The sequence below is a fragment of the Prionailurus bengalensis genome, chromosome A2 (assembly GCF_016509475.1).
Source record: "Prionailurus bengalensis isolate Pbe53 chromosome A2, Fcat_Pben_1.1_paternal_pri, whole genome shotgun sequence".
NCBI lineage: Eukaryota > Metazoa > Chordata > Mammalia > Carnivora > Felidae > Prionailurus > Prionailurus bengalensis.
In genome coordinates, this window is record NC_057348.1 from 13,799,098 (window position 1) to 13,820,893 (window position 21,796).

General features: G+C 52.4%; 1 protein-coding gene across 4 annotated transcripts in view; it reads left to right on the forward strand.

Moving 5' to 3' along the window:
- Nucleotides 1-17,963, forward strand: part of PGPEP1 (pyroglutamyl-peptidase I) — a 29,346-nt gene extending 11,383 nt beyond the window's left edge. For 2 of the 4 annotated variants that reach the window (XM_043587063.1, XM_043587065.1), the window contains 3 exons: nucleotides 6,297-6,413; nucleotides 9,418-9,650; nucleotides 13,546-17,963. In XM_043587063.1, coding sequence (XP_043442998.1) covers nucleotides 6,297-6,413; nucleotides 9,418-9,650; nucleotides 13,546-13,738 — 543 coding nt within the window. In that variant the 3' untranslated portion in view covers nucleotides 13,739-17,963. Of the gene's footprint in view, nucleotides 1-6,296; nucleotides 6,457-9,417; nucleotides 9,651-13,545 lie in introns of all 4 variants that reach the window. The other 2 variants (XM_043587066.1, XM_043587064.1) reach the window with 2 other exon arrangements.
- Nucleotides 17,964-21,796: the final 3,833 nt, after the last annotated feature.

Consider the following 21,796-nt stretch of genomic DNA (forward strand, 5'->3'; position numbering starts at 1 on the left):
GATCTCGAGGTCCGTGAGTTCGAGGCCTGCGTCGGGCTCTGTGCTGACAGCTCGGAGCCTGGAGTCCGCTTCGGATTCTGTGTCTGCCCCTTCCCTGCTCATGCTCTGTCTGTGTCTCAAAAATAAATAAATTGAAAAAAAAACCTTATTATTTATTTTTTTAACATTTATTTATTTTTGAGACAGAGAGAGACAGAGCATGAACAGGGGAGGGGCAGAGAGAGAGGGAGACACAGAATCTGAAACGGGCTCCAGGCTCCGAGCTGTCAGCACAGAGCCCGACGCGGGGCTCGAACTCACTGACAGTGAGATCGTGACCTGAGCCGAAGTCAGACGCTTAACCAACTGAGCCACCCAGGCGCCCCAATAAAAAAAAAAAACTTAAAAAAAAAACTGCTCTTTAATGTCCTTATCTACTAATTAATTCTACCATCTCTGTTGTTCCTGGACTGTTTCTGTTGATTGATTTTTCTCTTCATTAAGGGTTCTAGTTTACTGCCTTTTTTTTTTTTTTTTTTTTTTTGCTTGTCTGGTAAGTTTCACTTTCCTGCCAGACCTGAATTTTACCTTGTGGCCCGCTGGATGCCTTTTTATTTCCTCGAAATATTCTTGAGCTTTGCTCTGGGATACGGTTAAGTTGCTGGAAACAGTTTGATCCTTTCCAGCCTTGCTGTTAAGTTGTTGTTTTTTTGTTTGTTTGTTTTGTTTTTTTTTTTTTTAGGCAGGACCAGAATAGTCTTTATGCTGGGGCTAATTTTTCTCTACTTCCTTATGAAGTTTTTCCATTCTGGCTGATTCACACCCTCTGCTCCTTTCGAGGCTCAGTCCCTGGTCTTGGCACACCTATATGCCCATTAAGTTCTCAAACTCTCAAAAGATGTCTGCATTGATCAGGCTCTCCCTTTCCCCTCCCCCCCTCCCCCCAGCTATCTTCTTTCTAGGACTCTGCTCTGCAAACTGTAGCCTTCTTACCTTTTCTAGAACCCCAGCTTTGATGCCTCCGTGTCTGAAAAGTGTTATTTTACACATTTTGTCTGTTTGTTTCCAGTTGTTCCAGATTGGGGGGAGCGGCGGGGAATCTGATTCTGGAGGCTCTGTTTTAGCCAGGAAGAAATGGCGCTTTTTTTTTTTTTTTAAAGGAAGCACATACATGTTTTATTAAAAAAAAAAATTTTTTTTTTAACATTTATTTATTTTTGAGACAGAGAGAGGCAGAGCATGAACGGGGGAGGGTCAGAGAGAGGGAGACACAGAATCCGAAACAGGCTCCAGGCTCTGAGCTGTCAGCACAGAGCCCGATGCGGGACTCGAACTCATAAACCATGAGATCATGACCTGAGCCGAAGTCGGCCGCTCAACCGACTGAGCCACTCAGGCGCCCCACATACATGTTTTAAAATGCAATTTAAGTTAACATCTTTTGAGCAGTTTTTAGACTCTGCCTTATGTGTGTGTGTTGCTGTATTTTTCCTCCCTATAACATGGGTACTCTTGTTAATCCCATTTACAGATGAGAAAACTGAGGCACAGAGAGGGTGAATGACTTGCCGAAGGTCTCTCAGCCAGTAAGTGGTAGGAAGAAGGGGCAAACGTGGCCAGAGCCTCCGGCTCTGGAGGCTGTGCCCCTGACTTTTTTTCTCTTTTTGTTTATGTAGGTGAAACTTTTTTTTTCTCTTTTTGTTTATGTAGGTGAAACTTACATAACCTAAAATTAACCATTTTAAAATGAACAGTTCAGGGGCATTTACTATGTTCACAATGTTGTACACCCCCCACCTGTCTCTGGTTCCAGAACATTCCCGTCCCCATCAGCAGCCACTCCCCATCCGCCCTTCTCCAGCCCCTGACTACCACTAATTTACTTTCTGTGCCTGTGGATTTGGCTCTTCTGGACATTTCATAGACAGAAATCATATACCGTGTGACCTTTTGTGTCTGGCTTCTTTCAGTCCGCATGTGCTTTCATGGTCATCCACACTGAAGCGCGGGTCAGGGCTCTGTTCCTTTTCGTGGCTGAATAATATTCCACGGTGTGGCTAGACCACATTTTGTTTCTTCATCCTTTTATCCACTGATGGATGCTCGGGCCGTCTCTACCTCTTCTATTGAGGAGGTACTTTTAGTTACTTCTTTTCTTTTTTTTTTAAATTTTTTTTTTCAACGTTTATTTATTTTTGGGACAGAGAGAGACAGAGCATGAACGGGGGAGGGGCAGAGAGAGAGGGAGACACCTTGAATCGGAAACAGGCTCCAGGCTCCGAGCCATCAGCCCAGAGCCCGACGCGGGGCTCGAACTCACGGACCGCGAGATCATGACCCGGCTGAAGTCAGACGCTTAACCGACTGCGCCACCCAGGCGCCCCTAGTTACCTATTTTCAAAGTTTTACTTATGTAAGTAATCTCTGCACCCAACATGGGACTTGAACTCATGACCCCAAGAGCGAGGGTTGCATGCTCTTCCAACTGAGCCCGTCAGGTGTCCCAGGAGCTACTTTTTTTTTTTTTTTAAGTGTATTTATTTATTTATTTTGAGGAGAGAGCTCGCAAGCAGGGGAGGGGCAGAGAGAGAGGGAGAGAGAATCCCAAGCAGGCGCTGCACGGTCAGCGCAGAGCCCGACGCGGGGCCTGATCCCACGAACTGTGAGGTCATGACCTGAGCCGAAATCAAGGGTTGGATGCTTAACCAACTGAGCCCCCCAGGCGCCCCCCCAGGAGCTGCTTTTCAGTGTAGGAAAGGATGGAAAGAAAAGAGAGGGTCCCAGCTAGCAGCTAGTCCAAACCTCTGTTTTGTAGTTGAGGAAAGTGAGGCACTTAGGTCTATATTTATTTCGGTCTATGCTTGAGCTGCTCAGTTGCTCAGCCAGTATTCGCAAGCACCTACCTTGTGCGTGCCCTGTGCTGTACAAAGGACACCATTCTGCGGGGCTGAGGGAGTGTGCAAAGGGGTGCTTGTAAAAGTGTCAAGTGCTTGTCAGGAGGCTGAGACATGAAGGCTAAGGAGAGAGTTGACTGACGGGAAAGTAAGGGGAAGAATGTTGCATGTAGTGAGAACAGCCAGTGCAAAGGCCCTGAGGCAGGAGTGAGTCTGGTATGTGGGAGGCCACATGGCTGGAGTGAAGTTAGCCAAATGGGGGTGGGGGGTGGGGAGGGTTGGGAGGGAGAGGGGAGAGAAGGGCAAGGAAATTGGCAGCGTCTGGCTTATGGGCCTCGTGGATGATGGCGCGAGTTAGGATTTTTATGCTGGGTGTGGCAGGAAACACAGCAGAGTGAGCAGGGGAAGGGTGTGATGTGATTTTAGATTTCGCCTTGGGAGGCAAGCCATTGGGCAGCGTAGGGTGGGAGACCATGGGGTTTGAGTCTCCAAACTGCCAAACAAAACCTGGCGTATCCCATAAATCCCACCCATGGGACTCTCTGACATCCACCGGGGTAGCCTTTTCAACCCCCGAGTGAGATCTGGGAATAATATGAGAGAGCCCTACCGATAGTAATCGTTGGGAGCGTTCATTTCACTATGAAAAATGCTCAAGCGAAGGATCGTCTGTCCGTGTTTGTGTGGCCATTCAAAACAATCCCCCCGGGTGTGTGGCACGTAGCAGGCGGGTGAGTGTTTATGAAATTGTGGGAATGGAAACAGGGCTCAGGACGTAAAGCCTTCTGGTGGGGGGTGGGGGGGGTGGGGGGCGTGACGGTGTGACAATTCGCTGGCGAGCTCCGTGCCTGCTTCGTCTCCCAATCCCCACACCCTTTAGAGAATGTCTCCCTTGATCCCATTGCACAGTCCGGGAAGTTGAGGCTTAGATGAAAAGGGAACGTGAGAGTAAAAATACTAATGACCGAGAGAAAAAAATTATAATAAGAGAAATGAAATATGCTGCCAAGTTTCCCTTAAGGATATGTGAAATGTTTTGAAATGGATTTCACCCAAAATGTCACCCCCTCACCTCGCAACCACCTGCCCCAGCAGCGGCCTGCGCTCCACCTGTGCACCAGTGTTGAGCGGGCAGATCTGCCCTCTGTCTGGCCCTGGGACTTCTTCCGGGGGTGGGGGTGGGGAGGTTCTTTCTGATCATTGGGCTTGGTGACAGGGATGGGGTCTCAGTCCCCTGTGCTGGAGTTTCAACGTTTATTTATTTTTGGGACAGAGAGAGACAGAGCATGAACGGGGGAGGGGCAGAGAGAGAGGGAGACACAGAATCGGAAACAGGCTCCAGGCTCCGAGCCATCAGCCCAGAGCCTGACGCGGGGCTCGAACTCACGGACCGAGAGATCGTGACCTGGCTGAAGTCGGACGCTTAACCGACTGCGCCACCCAGGCACCCCATCCCTGTGCTGGAGTTTAAGACTCCCCCCACATGGGGGGGCGCCTGGGTGGCTCAGTCAGTTGAGTGTCCAACTTTGGTTCAGGTCATGATCTCACCATTTGGGAGTTTGAGTCCCGCGTTGGGCAGTGAGGGATCAGCTGCCCAGATCCTCTCTGCCCCTCCCCCACTTGTGCGCGCGCATGCGCTCTCTCTCTCTCTCTCTCTCAAAATTTAAAAATAAATAAATAAATAAATAAATAAATGAAAGAAGACCCAATGATTTGGGGCACCCAAGTGGCTCAGTCAGTTAAGCGTCCGACTCTTGATTTCAGCTCAGGTCGTGATCTCACGGTTTGTGAGTTTGAGCCCCATGTCGGGCTCCACGCTATTAGTGCGGAGCCTGCTTTGGATTCTCTGTCTGTCTGTCTGTCTGTCTGTCTGTCTCTCTCTCAAAATGAATAAAATAAACTTAAATGAGATTTCCCATACAAGTACACCATGCCCGCCACCCCCTTGGTGTCTTGTCTCCAGGTGACCTTGACGCACCCTCTTGGGGGGGGGGGCAGTTGGGAATTCTCTGTCGGTGAGAAGGGACCTGCCTTTCCAGGTGTTGGATGCTCTCCAGCAACTGCGGTCAAATGAGCCGTGGAGTTGGGACAGCGTGGATAGCAAGGTCAAGGCAACCAGATAAAGTAGCCCTGAAGCCACTTCAGGGGATGCAAGAACTCGCTCGCAATGAATTAATTCGGCGAAGCCAAGGGCATGCAAAAAAGGCTTTGTCTGGGACCCCACATCCACCAGTGGTAGCGTTTTCCAACTACTGCACGCGATCTGAGAATGATAGGAAACCATCCTGCAGTGGTCATTATTCATTATTCAGAGTATCAGTTAAAAAAAAATTTTTTTTAATGTTTCTTTGTTGTTCTTTGAGAGAGAAAGAGAGAGAGCACGAGCAGCGGAGGGGCGGAGAGGGGGAGACAGAATCGGAAGCAGGCTCCAGGCTCTGCGCTGTCAGCCCAGAGCCCCATGCGGGGCTCGAACCCAGGAACGTGAGATCATGACCTGAGTCGAAATCAAGAGTTGGACGCTTCACCGACTAGGCCCCCCCGGGCGCCCCTCATGATGTTTTTTTTTTTTTTTAATTGTTTTTTTTTTCAACGTTTATTTATTTTTGGGACAGAGAGAGACAGAGCATGAACGGGGGAGGGGCAGAGAGAGAGGGAGACACAGAATCGGAAACAGGCTCCAGGCTCCGAGCCATCAGCCCAGAGCCCGACGCGGGGCTCGAACTCACGGACCGCGAGATCGTGACCTGGCTGAAGTCGGACGCTTAACCGACTGCACCACCCAGGCGCCCCTACCCCTCATGATGTTTTTAAGCCACCTCATGCTCAAGATTGTTAGAGGGTCCCCAAGGGGGTGGGTCCACCTGTGGACGTGAACTGAGATCCTGCTATGTGTGGCATGCGTCAAGTCTACAAATAATTCTCATCAGGTATAATGAAGGGGAAAGTATAGTAACAAACAACAAAGACGATAGTCGTAATGGGAGCCGACATTATCTGAGCACATACGACGTGCCGAGCATTTCTTGGAACTATTAGCGTGTGTGTGTTCGTTTAATTCTTACAGCTACCTTGTGAAAAAGCTACTTTTTTACCCCCATTTTATGGATGAGGAAACAGGCTCAGAGAGGTTAAGTAAGTTGCCCAAGATCACACAGGGTTCAAACCGGGGCGCCCAGCCTCAAAGGCCGCAGCGTTACGCTGCTGCCCATGGAGATGCAGAGAGAGTTTGAGAAGAGGGAGCGGGGAGGGGAGCGAGGGAGGAGCTTTGGGGCTGGGCCAGCGCGAGCACCTTTCCTTCCACTCTGCGCACTGAGTCTGGAGCCCCACCTGCTTTCTGAGGACGGGTCAGTTTACCCCCTGGGAACGCATTAACCCTGCAGCCCTCACCCAATGCCACAACACTCCCTCTCGTCTCCCATCCAGGAGCTGGAGAAGCTAGGGCTCGGCGACAGCGTGGACCTACATGTGTATGAGATTCCAGTCGAGTACAAGACGGTCCAGAGGCTCATCCCTGCCCTGTGGGAGAAGCACAGCCCACAGGTGAGTGGGGCGAAGGCAGGTGCTTCCTCATCAGGACCTGCAGGTGGGCACCCCGCACGTGGATGATTTGTGTGGCTTTGTTCCTGCTTCAATCACATGGCCGATGCCCATGGCCTTGTCCCCCAAAGGGCCACACTTTCCCGGGTTACCCGTGGATGCAAGGGAGGAGTACAAACATCTGCGACCCCACAGAGCCTGGCTCCGTCCCTCTGGACTTCTGTGTCACTCACGACCCATTTAGTTACAGGTGACAGTCAAAGCCCACCTTAACTCAGCTTAAGCACCAACGCTTGTAAGCTTCAGGTATAGCTTGATCCAGGCACTCGCCCAGTGTTATCAGCCATCCCTCTTGGCCCTTCAGCTTTGCTTTGTGCCTCGCTTTTGCTCTGGCAAAGATAGGTGGCTGCTGGCCCCTACCCTACCGACTCAGCCCCTCAGCGGAAAGAAAACATCTTTCCTCTTGATAATTGCCCAGAGTCCATGGCTGATTCTCCCTGGCCACCGGGGTCCCCTGCCAGTCCCTGAGCCAATCACTATGGCTGGGGGTTAGAGGGAGGAGTGCTCTGATTCGTGAAGCCTGGTCACATGCCTCCTCTGGTGGCCAGTGGGTGGTCTCACCTCTCTCCGACCCTCTTGAAAGGGGGTTCCACAAGGGGACCATGAGTATGGGAGGGAGCTGTGATGCGGTGTAATGGAGGCCAGACAAGAAGGAGCCACACTCTCCCACCACAGACACATGTGACTCCAAGGGGTCAGGAGTGGAAGTTGCCTGGGAAGTTACCTGGGTGGTGTCTCTGAGAAGTGAGGTAACTGGTCGCCCGTGGGCGCCCCACCCAGCTTCCCACACTAGCCTGCCTTGCAGATTTTCCAGGGCCGTCCAGTGGAAACTTCCTTCCTAATGAGCCCTCCTGTCGAGTCTCAAGTGGACTTTGTCCCTTGGGAGAGGGGGACCTGGAGGCTTAGTGACACATGACCAAAGGTTCTGTCAATGGACATTTTCTTCTGCTTTTTCTTTAAAATTGTTTTAAATGTTTATTTATTTCTGAGAGAGAGTGAGAGACAGAGCATGAGCGGGGGGAGGGGCAGAGAGAGAGGGAGACACAGAATCTGAAACAGGCTCCAGGCTCTGAGCAGTCTGCCCAGAGCCCGACGCGGGGCTCGAACTCCCGGACCGCGAGATCGTGGCCTGGCTGAAGTCGGACGCTTGACCGACGGCGCCACCCAGGCGCCCCCCTCTTCTGCTTTTTCTGTGCAGTCCTGCCTTTTTCTAGTTAAACAAATAAAAATACCCTAAAGCATGAACATGTTTTGAAAAATTTTTCCGACCGTAGAGAATCACCCCTGCCTGGTCAAGTGGCACCATGATTATTGCCATTTTATCACTCACACACGTATCTGCACACACGCGTGTGCATGTGTGTTAGTATGCACACGCATGTGCTGTTTCAACAACCTGCGTGGACTGGGTTCCTGCGGCTGCTGTAAGAATTGGCCGTAAACTTTGGACCACAGAAATGTAGTCTCACGTTTCCGGAGGCACAGAAATCCAACGTCAAGGCCTCAGCAGCTATACTCTCTCTCAGGGGAGGGTCATTTGGGGTCTCTTCCAGCTTCTCCCTCTGTGGTCACGTGGGCTTCTCCTCCTCTCTGTCTCTGGCTTTTCTTCACGTGTCTCTTTTACGGACATTTGTCATTGGATTTGCGGCCCACCCAGATGATCCAGGAAGATCTCGTCAAGAGATCCTTTACTCACTTACATCGATAAAGACCCTTTTTCCAAATGAGGTCACAGTCGAGATTTCCAGGCAATTAGGACAGGGCTTTTTTTTTTTTTTTTTTTTTTTTGCATGCGGCGGCGGGGGTGGGGGGGTATCACCTTGCAGCTCATTATACAACAGCTGCTGCTTTGTTTTCACATTCACCAATATTCAATTTATGGAACTCCAGATAGGACAGTGCCAGATGTGGGGCGTCCGGTAGTGAATCAACTAACCTTGAGACTCCAAAGAGTTAGATTCTCCAGCATTATGGCCCATTAGACATCATCACTCCCTTCTGCTGGACACTTTAATCTTCTACTAGCCACACTTAAAAGGTATAAGAACAGGGGCGCCTGGGTGGCTCAGTCAGTTGAGCGTCCGACTTCAGCTCAGGTCGTGATCTCACGGGTCACGAGTTCGAGCCCCGTGTCGGGCTCTGTGCAGACAGCTCGGAGCCTGGAGCCTGCTTCCGATTCTGTGTCTCTCCCTCTCTCTCTGCCCCTCCCCTGCTCATGCCCTTGCTCTCTCTCTTTCAGGAATAAACATTTTCCAAGTTTAAAAAATAAAAAAAAATAAATGTTTATATATTTTCTTACAGTGCCCTCTCTGGGTGTAAGCATATACACAAATAATAAGTAATAGTTGAAATTCGACTGTACTTAATCTGGTGTCCTGCTTGTTATAAATATTTTGTTGTGAGCATTTTATTATGTAGGTCATTAGAAATCCTCCCTTATATCACGTTAACCGGCTGGGTAGATTTTAGTAATTGACATGACTGCCCTCCTATTATTATGCTAGTGCTTTCATACTTTTTTCTCATTTTTATGCAAAACCCTGACGTGATCACTGACAGGTTATTACCTCTTTCGCTTCGATCCCTGAAAGTTACACCATGTTTTTTTTGCATTTGGCAATATGTCTTGAAGGTCATCCTGTATAGAACTGCTTTTGGTATGTTAACTCCGTAACATGTCCAGCCAACCGCCTACTAACGGCTAAGGAGGTTGTTTCTGGTATTTGATTGTATTAACACAGTTGCAACGAACACCCTTGCGTGTTTTACAGCCTTGCGTGTTTCGCTTGGCCTATACCTTTGTGTGGGGCCGACTGCGTGGTCTATTCCAGCAGCAAGAGGCCAGAAACGACGTAACTCCAGGCAGAGCCCCGAGAGGATGCTGTCCTCTCCTGCACCTGGGGTGGGGGGGACCCCCAGTCTCATGGCCCTGCCCGTCTGTCTGCAGCTCGTGGTGCATGTGGGGGTGTCGGGCATGGCGACCGCGGTCACACTGGAGAAGTGCGGGCATAACAAGGGCTACAAGGGGCTGGACAACTGCCGCTTCTGCCCCGGCTCCCAGTGCTGCGTGGAGGACGGGCCCGAAAGCATTGACTCCATCATCGACATGGATGCTGTGTGTAAGAGGGTCACCACGCTGGGCCTGGATGTGTCAGTGACCATCTCCCAAGATGCCGGCAGGTAGGGCACCTTGGGGTGATTGCGAGCAGTGGTTTCCCTCCTCCACCGGCCCAGGCTGGCGTTGAACAAGCCAAGTGCGTTGACTTTGGCCTCTGTGGGCTGAGCACTCACCGTTCACGAGGCTCAGAGCTAAGTACGTGCACATGACAGGTGCCACGGATTCTGCTTCTGGGACTCATTATGTGTGGATCTGCCCACCTCTCCCCTGCTCTGGGTGTTAGCATCTGCCACCTGGACGCTGCTGCCCCGGCCGCCTCCCTGGTGTCCCTCCCTCCACCTCTGCCCCGGCCCTGAGGGTCCTCTTCCTCCAAGCGGTTGGTTTCTGTTTGTGTTTTCTGTGGCTGTTGTAACAAAAACCATCACCTTGGTAGCTGAGGACAACAAGAACGTATTGTCTCCCAGTTCTGGAGGCTAGAAGTCCAAAATCAAGGTGTTGGCAACGTTTGCTCCTTCTGGAGGCCCTGAAGGGGAATCCGTTCCCTGCCTCTCTCCCGGTTTTTGGTCTGCAGGTAACCCTTGGGGTTCCTTGGCTTGTGGCCACATCACCCCGATCTTTGCCTCCGTCTCCACACGGCCTTCTTCCCTGTGTGTGTATTTACATGACCTTTTCATGAGGACATCAGTCATGGGATATAGGACCTACCTGAGGCCAGTATGATTTCATATTAGCTAACTATATCTGCAAAACCCCTATATCCAAATGAGGTTCTGGGTGAACATACATTCCGGGAAGAAACTCTTCAGCCTCTTACAAGCTCTTTTATAAATTTAAGTCTGATGGTGTTCCCTTCCTTGCTTAATCCCTCCTGCAGCTCTCACGGCACCTAGAATAAAATCCAAGCTGTCTCCACCACCGTCCATAGGTTCTGTGTGGTCTGGCCCCTGCCCACCTCTCCACTCTCATCTGCCTTCGCTCTTCTGTCCCCCACTGCATGCCAGCCACACAAGCCAGCCTCCTCCAGTTCCTCAAACACAGCACGCTCACTCTAGCCTCAGGGCCTTTGCACATGATATGGCCTCTGCCCTCATGTGCAGATCTCACCTCCCTCTGATAAGGTGTCTTTCAGGTTTTAGCTCCAGCACGTCGCCTCCTTGGAGGGGGGTGCCTCTGCAATCTCCTGGACCAAGTTAGGTCCCCTCTGTTCAATGCCCTCTCAGCACTAGGTGTCTCCATTTCTCAACACTCTGTACACTTCTCCAGCCCAAAGGCAGCAGGTGACAGATTCAGTAGACTGGATGGAGTAACCGAATTCACCATCGTTCTGTTTTTATTTTTTTTAATGTTTATCGGTTTATTTATTTTGAGAGAGAGATAGAGAGCGAGCGGGGGAGGGGCAGAAGGAGAGGGACACAGAGAATCCAGAGCAGGCTCCACGCTGTCAGCGCAGAGCCCGACGCGGGGCTCGAACTCACGAACCTTGCTTGAGATCACGATCCGAGCCAAAACCAAGAGTCAGACGCTTAACTGCCTGAGCCACCCAGACGCCCCCATCATTCTGTTTTTTAAAACTAATTCCAAATGGCACAGATAATTCCAGACTATATTCTCATGTGTTCCCACTGGGAAAAATTCTCTTGCCCTCTCTCCTTCTCCCTAGCGATCCCTCTGTTAAAGCTGAGACTTAAATTGTAAAACTTCCTATGCACCGACACCTTTCCGTAGACGGGTAACCCTTGAACGACATGGGGGTAGGGCTGCTGATCACCCCCCTGCATACAAAATTTGCATAACATTTGACTCCCCCCACCCCTGCCAAACTTTACTACTGTGAGACCACTGTTGACCAGAAGCCTTACTGATAACATAAACAGTTGATTAACACACATTTTGTATGTTGTGTGTGTGTGTGTGTGTGTGTGTGTGTGTGCGCGTGCTGTATTCTTACAATAAAGTAAGTTAGAGAAAAGAAAATGTTATTAAGAAATTCATAAGGAGGGGCTCCAGGCTGGCTCGGTCAGTAGACTGTGTGACTCTTGATCTCGGGGTAGTGGGATTAGGCCCCCACGTTGGGTATAGAGCTTACATTAAAAAAAAAAAATCAGGGGCGCCTGGGTGGCTCAGTCGGTTGAGCGTCCAACTTCAACTCAGGTCACGGTCTTGCAGTTCGTGAGTTCGAGCCCCGCGTCGGGCTCTGTGCTAACAAACAGCTCAGAGCCTGGAGCCTGCTTCCGATTCTGTATCTATCTCTCTCTCCCCCTCCCCCGGTCATGCTATGCCTCTTTCTGTCTCTCAAAAATAAGTAAATGTTAAATTTTTTTTTTTAAATCATAAGGAAATGGGAGCTAACCCAAGTGTCCACTGATTGATGAGTGGAGAAAGAAGATATGATACACACACACACACACACACACACACACACACACACTGGGATATTATTCAGCCATAAAAAGAACGAAATCTTGCCCTTTGCAACTCCACGGATGGAGCTAGAGAGTATAATGCTCAGCAAGATAAACCAGTCAGAGAAAGACCAATCCCATGTGATTGCACTCATATGTGGAATTTAAGAAACAAATGAGCAAAGGGGAAAAAAAGAGACAGAGAGAGAGAGAGAGAGAGGCAAACCGAGAAACAGACTCTTCACTACAGAGAACACCCCAGTGGTGCCCAGAGGGGAGGGGTGGGGGTGGGTGAAGTCGGTGATGGGGAGCAGCGAGGGCACTTGTCATGACGAGCACCAGGGGTTGTCTGCAACTGTTGAATCACTATATCGTACGCCTAAAACTAGTATCACGCTGTATGTTAACTAACCGGAATTAAAGTGAAAACAAACAACAACCACAAAAGAAAACCATAAGGAAAAGAAAATGCATTTACGGCACCGGGCTTACTGGAAAAAAAACCCTCGTGTAAGGGGACCCTTGCAGTTCAAAGCCATGTTGTTCAGGGATCGAGGGCACGTGAACACTTGGTCCTCCAGTTTAGGCTTTTGTCCTATTTTGTTTTGCTTTTATGCGGCTGGGGTTACGTGATGTGTATGTTCTTGAGATGTCCCTTCGTCGGTTTCACTCGTGGGCACGCGGCACGGGTCCTGGTGGATTCTCCGTTTCCCTCTGGATCCACCGTGTGCCTTGTAGATGGCTGCATAGTATTCCCTTGTGTGGATGAGCCGATTTATTAAGCCACTCTTCAGTCAGCGGACGTTTAGATTGCGCCCTGGCTTGTTTGGGCTGCTACAACCAAATACCACATACTGGGCGGCTTATAAACGACAGAAAGTAATTGCTTACCCTTTTGGAGGCTGGGAAGTTGAAGATCAAGGCACCGGTCCGGTCCTGTTCTAATGAAGACCTCCCTCTGGGCTGCAGCCCCCTTCGTGCTGCAGCAGGAGGAGGGAGATAGCTCTCTGGGGGCTCTCCCGTCCCAAAGGCCCCACCTCTTAAGACTATCACATCGGGAGTTAGGGGCTTCAACAGTGAATTTGAGGCTGGACATTCAGACCGGGGCAGGTTACTTCCCATTTTTCGACTTTTCTACTTAACAATGCAGCAAATGCCTTGTTGGTCTTTCCTGTGCCCTCATGCCAAGGGCTTCTGAAGATAGATTCCAAAAACCAGAAATAATATGTCACGAAGTCTGGGCATTTGTGATGTACTAGCTAGCCTGCCCAATTTTCCCCCTGGGGCAATTTGCATCGCCACTGGTAGCATCTCATGCTGCCTCCTTCCTCACATACACACCAGCACACGAGGTTATCGGGGTTTTTCGTTTTTGCCAGCCTGGGGAGGGTGAAGCAGTTGGTGTTCCATCCTGTGGCTTTCTGGCGAGGTTGGGGGTCTTACGGTAGATCTGGATGGAGGCTGTCCTGTTAGTCTGTGTACTGACTCTCTGTCCCTGTTTTGGTCTCCCTTCTGCCACCCCCCCCCCCCCCCACCGCCATGCCCTGCAACGTAGGTACCTCTGCGATTTCACCTACTACACCTCTCTGTACCAGAGTCATGGCCGCTCAGCCTTCGTTCATGTGCCCCCGCTGGGCAAGCCGTACAACGCAGACCAGCTGGGCAGGGCGCTGCGGGCCATCATCGAGGAGATGCTGGACGTCCTGGAGCAGTCAGAAGGCAAAATCAACTGTCGCCACAAACACTGAGAGCCTCTTAGGCCTCCCAAGACCTCGTCCCACTAGGGACCCTGGGAGGGACAGCTGCCTTCCGGGGCCTGGCCAAGGAGGATACGCCTGACAGCTGGGGATCTGATTTGGATCAATATTCCGACTTACACACCTCTTCCTTTTTCTCCGCAAAAGGGCTGGTCGATTTGCAAGGGGTGGCTGAAGATTTTTCCTCCATCGCCCTTTGCTTTAGGGGACACCGCCACGGTGGCCGGGAAGCCCGTGGGTCCCGATCTCCACGGGGAATCCTGGCCGAGTGGATCTCTGCTCTTTGATCCCGCAGCTGGGGCCCCCTGTTCACCTGCCTGTCTAAGTCTCCGGTGAAGGGATCCGGTGTTCCCCCCCGTCCATGACTGGTTTTTCCCAAACTTAAAAACTCCTTGAAATGTCTTTGCCCTGATTCATGTCCCAACAGCCTGGACAGCCCTGGAAAGGGCTGCCTTGGGATATGGCAGGGGCTTTTTTTTTTCTTTCTCCTCTCTCTCTCTCTCTCTCTCTCTCTCTGTCTCTCTTACTCTGGAGCGGGGCTGCCAGTGGAAAGCAGACCTTGTCATTTTGACATGCACATGACTGGGTTTTTTTGTTTGTTTTTTTTTTTAATGTGTAAAAATTTATAGCAGCTGCAAACCCACCCCACATCTGGCCTGGATTTTTGCGGACTTGGTGCTGGGGACCAGCTTACTGCTCTCCTCGTGGCGGTGGGGGCAGAATGGGGCCTGGGGGCCGGAGTTTGCCGAACTCCTTGTGTGCTGGCGTGTTTGAGCACGAGGGTGGCGAAGCAGCCAGGGGGCTTTTGTGTAGATGGTTTTGGAGCCGCGCCCAGGACTCAGGAGTAAATTTTGATCTCACTCCCTGGCAGCTTTGAACTTGCCAGCCGGGGGTGAGAGTAACGCCACCCAGCTGGACCTTGATTACCGGTCAGAGGGAGAGAACGGCCACAGCAGTCAGGAAGCCAACTGAGGAAAACACCCATTCGGGGAGGGATCTACTACTTTGGGGGACTGTGTGGTTTTATCATGCCCCTAAGTGTGAGGTGTGCTGGAATCTGATGCCGTGTTGGAGCGTGTCGGTGTTTCCCAGCATGCAGTTCTTTTGAAAACAGATGAGGGTTTTGCTTTGTTTTGTGTTGTTTTGTTTTCTTCAGCCTTCACCTTCTTCCCCTCTTGTTCCGATGGCCAGGGGAGGTCCTGCCTCTGCTGAGCTGCTGTGTCGCTGGGAAACCGGGTTGATGGGTTTCCGAGTTAAATGCATGTTCGGAGTCCTGGGTTTCCTCTGGATGGGGGGAGTGGAGAGAAGTGGGTGACTTGGGGCCGGCACTTGGCAATGGGTGTGGACTATGGCTGGCAGGTTGAGATGACTGGGGCTCTTTCTCCATGCCCGCCTGCCTTCTACCAGAAATGTCCCTTTCGCGTCCCCCGTCTGAGCTTGTAGTCTCCCGAGAAATCTGCAGCGTGGGATTCTGTGAGCAGAAATTGCGACGCTTCCGAATATGGGGAGCTCGAGGCTCGTGGGTTAGCTCGGTTCCCCAAAGGTCCGATCTGCAGGTGTCGGGGGAGGAAACGAACCCAGGCAAGCTGGGGAGGGAAGGGGTGGGGCGTTCCTGGAGATGAGCCGCGTCTGCGCTTAGCTGGATACCCCCTGGAACCCAGACGCACCATCCCCAAACTCCGCATTTCCACCCTTCTCTGTGTGAAGCACCACGTGATTCAGAAAGTTACAGGTGTAACTTATTGTCCGATCATGGTTGAGTGTACGTACGTCATTTTTGTGTTCCGGCAATGGCTTTAGATTTTCTCATCCAGTCCAGCTGGAGTTCTCTCCTTGTCCACGAGGCAGAGCACTTCGCTCCTTCTTATTTAATCAGACAGCCATCGGACATTTCAGCCACTTCCTGCCAGCTCTTTGATCGTCCAGTTTGGGGCAGACTCACCTGTTCCCTCCGTGGCGTGTCTGTCCGCGTTTATCGGGCCTTGGACTAAAAGGTCCTTGTGTGAGAAGGGAGGACCAAGCCCCGTTCTTCCTCCCTCATCATTTGCGGAGGCTCAGGGGGAGGGGGGCACGCAGAATGGGGCAGGGGGATGGCTCTGTGAAGTGGCTTAGCCGCGGGTGGAGGGGAGATGCTGAGAGGTGGGTGCGGCAGGTGTTAGTGGTAGAAAGATGGGCAGAGGGATGTGGTGGGAAGGCTGTTGGGGGAATCTTGTAGGGTCAGTGGGGAGGCGCCTCTCCCTGGGCCCCCGTGGCGGGGTGCCGAGGTGGGGGATGGGGACAGCAACAGTCATCTGGGTGTCTGGTGATGGCATGTCCTTTAAGGTGCCAGAGCCTCTGCACCTCATACCTTTCTTCTTCTCTCAGCCCCTTTGGCTCCCCCTTCCTCACCGAAAGGAAGGTCAGTGGTATGTACTTGAGGGTGTAGCTAGAAAAAGAAACAAGAAGGCGTGGTTGGAGAGAAGGAAAGGTGGCAAGAAGCAGGAATTTGAGTCGGTGGCCTGGGTTTGTACCACCTGGCCCGCCTGGTCTGGGCAAGGAACAGCCAAAGGTCCCTTGGCCGCTGGGAGAGACGGGGCCAGGTGGGGGACAGAGGTCAGGGCCAGGTGGGGGGGGGACGGAGGTCATGGCTTCCCAGGTGGTGCCAGGTCTTTGGGGGAAATGTCAGATTGCGATAGTTTCAGCAAGGCAAAGAGTTTTCCGCTGCCTTGCTCTTTGCTGGCACAGTGACTTCTGGAACAGAAAGGGCCTGCTCAGGGGGATGGCTGGAAGAGGAGATTCAGGATGCCTTTTTGTTGCCTTAGGAGTTTCTGCCAGGAAGCCAGGCCCGCTGGGGTGTGTGTGTGTGTGTGTGTGTGTGTGTGCACGCACCCGCATGCCTGTGTCCCCCCGAGGGCGACTGGGCCAGGGAGGGGAGCTGCTCCTGGAAATCCGCCCACCCCACCAGCCTCTTTTCTGCTGCCACTGTCTAGACTGTTGACCTTTGACCTCTCCACCCCTTGGAGTGTTTAAACCCAAAAGTCCCCTCTGGGGAGAGTGGGACAAAGCCCCATTCTTCTCCATGGCCCCAGCCTCCACCCCGAGACCCTCGAAAGCGCACGCGTGAGCCTGCAGCCGGGTGTGGGGACGTCGGTGGTCATACAGGCGGAGGCAGGCCACCGCGTTGCCAGGTGGCTCCTCGTGGCCACGGATCCCCCACTGTATCCATTGACTCCGGGAAGCCGAAAAGGGCTTTTGTTTTTATATCCCAGAGTGCATTTCCCTTCTCCAGGCACAAGTGCCTCAAAAGGGCCTGGGCCTGCTGGCTGGGAGGGAGAACATCTCTATTTTTGTGGTGCGGAAGCACATTAAAGGCCACGGACCCCCTCACACCCATGGCAGCATGGCTCTTTGGGGTGGGAGGCCATTTGCTGACATCCACATCTCGGGTGGATGCTGAACATTTCTGCTAAGAGACTCTGTCCTCCGGTTCATGGGCAGTTGTCACAAGCTGAGTGTCGCGGGCTCCCAGGTCTCTGGGGGACCTGTTCCAGCCCTGAGCTGCTCCTCCTGCCAAACCCATTTCTCCCCCTCTCTCTCCTCACCAAGCCTTCCTTTCAGCTGCCTGGAGACCCACAGAAGTGCCTGCCTCTCTAATAAACACGGGGCACAGAGAAAGGGGACGAGACGAGAAAGAGAGAAGTAACCCCAGGCTCTGGACCCCAGGGCCCGGGCCAGGGTCACCGGAGCCATTTGCAGAGGTGGGGTCTGGAGCGAGTGACTTTTGTGACTGACACACTTTGTCTCCAGGAAATCACAGAGAAAGCCAGTTTGGAATTGGGCTCTGTGCTTCCCGGGCGTGTGGCATCCCCAGATGCCAAGGAAGCTACATCGGGATCTTGGGAAGCAGAATTGGCTTTTGCCCGCCCTAGGGGTACCTGGCATGTTTCTGGGGCTCCGTTAACATCTCAGGTTTCTATCTCATCCTGTATCTCTCTTTAGGAAAAACCTTTCCCACCGAAGGTAACTGCATTTTCTGTCCCCCAAGGTGGGCCTGGCCCCTGCACCCTCGGGGTGGCTTCTCCCTGACCCCCAGAGTTCCTGTGAGTGCCTTGTCCGAAACCCTCCTGGCTGGGACCCCTGTCTGGGGAGGGGTCTGTCGGACTTTGCTGGGGGCTGGGCTCTGGGACACCCCAATCTTGACACCCCAGAAAGCAAATAAAACAGTTGAAATATGTGATTTCTTGTGTGTCTTTGTGAGACGTTAGCAGCCACCGGGGTCATCCCCAGCCTGAGGGTATCAGTGGGCACAGGGGGCTCTGACTCACTGGGATTTCTGTCCTTGGTGCCCACTTTGTGGCGGCTGTTGTGAGTGTGCTGAGTGGATAATGATGAGGGGGTTTCTGTACAGAATGGTCTCCCTCCTCACAACCCAATGCCTCTGTTCTGATGCACAGAGAGATCAAGTAACTTGCCTACTGTTCCACAGCAAGGGGGTGTGGTGGTGCTGGGGTTTGAGTCATGATCGTTTAGACTCCCGGCGTGTGCAATATTCCCACTCACAACTCTGTGGTGGGGGTGCCATTACGACCCTTCACAGATGGGGAAACTGAGGCTCTGACAGGTGAAGCCTCTTGTCATGGCCAGGGAGAGGAGAGGCAGGAAAGTGAACCCAGGCCAGCTTCTCTGGCACTGAGTAGTTTGAACCAGAGACAGGGCTTGGTCATTCCCCTATGTCTGTCCTCGGAAGGAATGAAGCCACTCCAGGGTCAGGGGCTTTCAAAGAATAGATTTAAAAAAATTTTTTTCCTAATGTGTTTTTTATTTATTTTTGAGAGACAGAGACAGAGCACCAGCTGGGGAGGGGCAGAGAGCGAGGGAGACACGGAATCCGAGGCAGGCTCCAGGCTCTGAGCTGTCAGCACAGAGCCCCGCGCGGGGCTCGAACTCACAAATGGTGAGATCATGACCTGAGCCAAAGTTGGATGCTTAACCGACCAACTGAGCCACCCAGGCTCCCCCAAAGAATAGATTTTTGAAACCAAAAGGACTTGTCTTGGGGGATGTTGGTCCCGGGGGAGGGGGCACCTCCTTGAAGTCCCTGAGGACACAGGGACTTTGCACCCTCAGAGGAAGTGTCCTCTGCACCCAGCGCGGCTCCAGGCGTTTAATACGTGTGCAGTAAACTACAGGGGGAGGTGGGAAAGGGGTGAATGCTCAGTGTTCTATCTCGAGGCCAGCAGGGGGCGCAAGGAGGCGCCGGAGTCTCCAGGGAGCGGAAGACAAGCCCCGGAAGGCCAGCTTCCTTCTCTAGCCCAGACCCTCACACCACCTGCTCCTTACCGCTGGAGCCCTGTCTCCCTGTGGCTACATCGGTCACTTATGAAGTGCCTACTGTGCATTGGTGCCTGGGCTGGGGACACACCAGGGATCCAGCAGTTTCCAGGCCGGGAGTACGGTGCAGGGAATCCGGCAGTGATGGGGGACATACAGGGAGCTGAACGGTCAAGGCATATGAGGGGAGGCTCATTAGAGGGTAAGGCTTGGAGAAGTCTCTGTTGGCCCCATTCAATAGTTTCCGTCAGCTCTCGCCTGGACATTCTCAGTCTTACTTGGAGAACAGGGGCTTGGACGATGGGGTTTTGGGGTGACGGGGAGTTCGGAGCTGACAGCCAAGAAAGAATTCTTGAAGACATCTTTGGTGCAAAAAAGGGGATTTTATTAAACCACGGGGACAGGACCCGTGGGCAGAAAGAGCTGTACTGGGATTGTGATGGGTAACTCATTATAGACCTTCGGGTTGGGAGGGGGTCAGGGATAGAGCAAATCTCTAAGGTATTTTGGAAGCAAGGTTTCCAGGGCCTTGGAGGGCCTCGGTGTTGTTTGGAAAACGTCATTTGTTACCGATTAGTAAAACCTCAGTCATGAGACCCTTCAGATGTATATCAGAGGGCCGTATGCTTGGAGTATGATTGCCAGCATATATCTTGGGGGAGTTGAGATAAAGGAAGCTTCCAAAGGAATTTTTATATGTTAAAGCAGACTCACAGGATCCTGGGGGGGGGGGGGTCAGGATAATGTTAAGCCAAGATTGTCTTTTGCCCCCAGCAAAGTGTCATCGTCGAGGCAGCTGAGCTCCTAGAGGAAGGTCGCTCTCCCACATCACCACGGCAAGCACATAAACCCCTTTCCTTTGTTCTTGGGTAGCCGGGAGTGTCCAAGGAATATCACACATGTCCCACCAGAGCAAGGGGGGGTTGCTAGCCTGTACTTTGCCCTTGGCCTGCATTATGCTCCCTCACCATTGGACACCAGTCTCATCCTTCTCGTCCACCTGATTCTGGGGATCTGCTGGGGGCCCCTCCCCATCTCTCACGGCCTCCATGGCTCTCTTGTGCTTCCAGGAGACAGCCTGACTCCTCTGCTGGGCATTTGAACCTCTGTTCTCTGGTTACTACCAATCCCAAGCTATCCCCTCTGCCTGGAAGCCCTCCTGCCCCCATTTATACCTGGAGAACTCCTATGCATCCCTCAAAACCCAAGGTCATCTTGGGACACGTTGTATGTGAAAGTCCTGGCTAGGGGTAAGGGGGGAGGGTGAAGTGCTGAGCCGGATATCCCAAAGTCCTTCCCCCACACCCTCTTTAACTTTCCTACCCCTTCCTTTCTGCCCTGGCAGCTTGCCATCATGCATTCAGCAGTTTCTACAAGGAGTGTCTCAGACCTGCCCTGACATGTCCAGGTCCCTGGAAAGGGGGAGGGGCAGGCTCAGGCTGCCCCACCACAACCACCCTCCCCCCCACACACACTGTGGTCCTGATGGGGAAGGTGGGGAGGCCAAGATAGAGACTCTGAGAGACTGAAAAGCAGAAATGCAGAGAGAGCAAGGGAGAGATTCAGAAACAGGCAGAGAAAATACGGGAAGTCCCTAGACATTTTCTCTTCCAAACTCCTGTGAGGACACTCAAGGGGCAGAGGGGGTCCCGAGCCAGCCAAGGAAAAGGATTTGAGGTGTTGGGTGACCTGGCTGGGTGCTGTGTGTCCCAGCCAGGCACAGGGTGCCCTGCTCTGGGCTTCGGTTTCCCCCGTGCTAACATTCACCCACCTTCATGTGGCAGGATTGTGTGTCTCTGCTCAGCCAGGGCCTGGCACCGAGTGGGTGCCCCATTAATGCCCATCGTAGCTCCCAGAACCATGACAGGAGCCAGCGCACGTGCCAACCTGGGCGCTGGAGCGCGGGGAAGGGAGGGCAGGCTCGGGGCTCCCCGGGCCAAACGTTCCGGGCAGTGAGCACATGGGGTCCCCAAGCCTGCTGCCTCAGCTGACCCGCTTCCTGCCCAGCTCAGGCTGTCCATAGCCCCCCCCCTCGGCCAGGAACCCGCACAGCCGGTCCCAGGGGCTGAGCTAACCACTTCCGCCCCAGGCAGCTTGGCCGGGCTGACTCACGCTCAGCTGTCCTCACCACTCCTAACCCACGGAGGGAGAGTTAATGGGGGGCAAGGGGGAGGGGCTGGCAGAGGCCCAAACCCAGAATAAGAGAGGTCAGGCTGGAAGCATCACAGAGGAGAATCATTCACCAGTCAACTTCCTGACAAATGAAAACCTGACCTTGACAAGGGGAAAAAAAAAAAAAAAAAGGAATAAATGGAGGGTTTGGGGTACATTAGAGTCAATCACAATTTCGTGCTTTTGGACATGAAAAAAATCCATAAAGAAATGGAAAAGACAAGCCAGGGACTGAGAGAAGATACGTGCCATGCATTTCACTGGCCGAGAATACCTTCCAGAACATATGAAGACACGCTGATGGAAGGGGAAAAAAAGACATATTTTTTAAATGTTTATTTAATTTGAAAGAGAGAGAGAGAGAGATCGAGCAGGGAAAGGGCAGAGAGAAAGGGAGTGAGAATCCCAAGCAGGCTCCAGCACAGAGCCTGACGTGGGGCTCGAACTCACAAACTGCGAGATCACGACTCGAGCCAAAACCAAGAGTCAGATGCTTAACCGACTGAGCCACCCAGGTGCTCCCCAAACCACCAGATATTAAGATGGGCGGATGACATTCATTGCTTC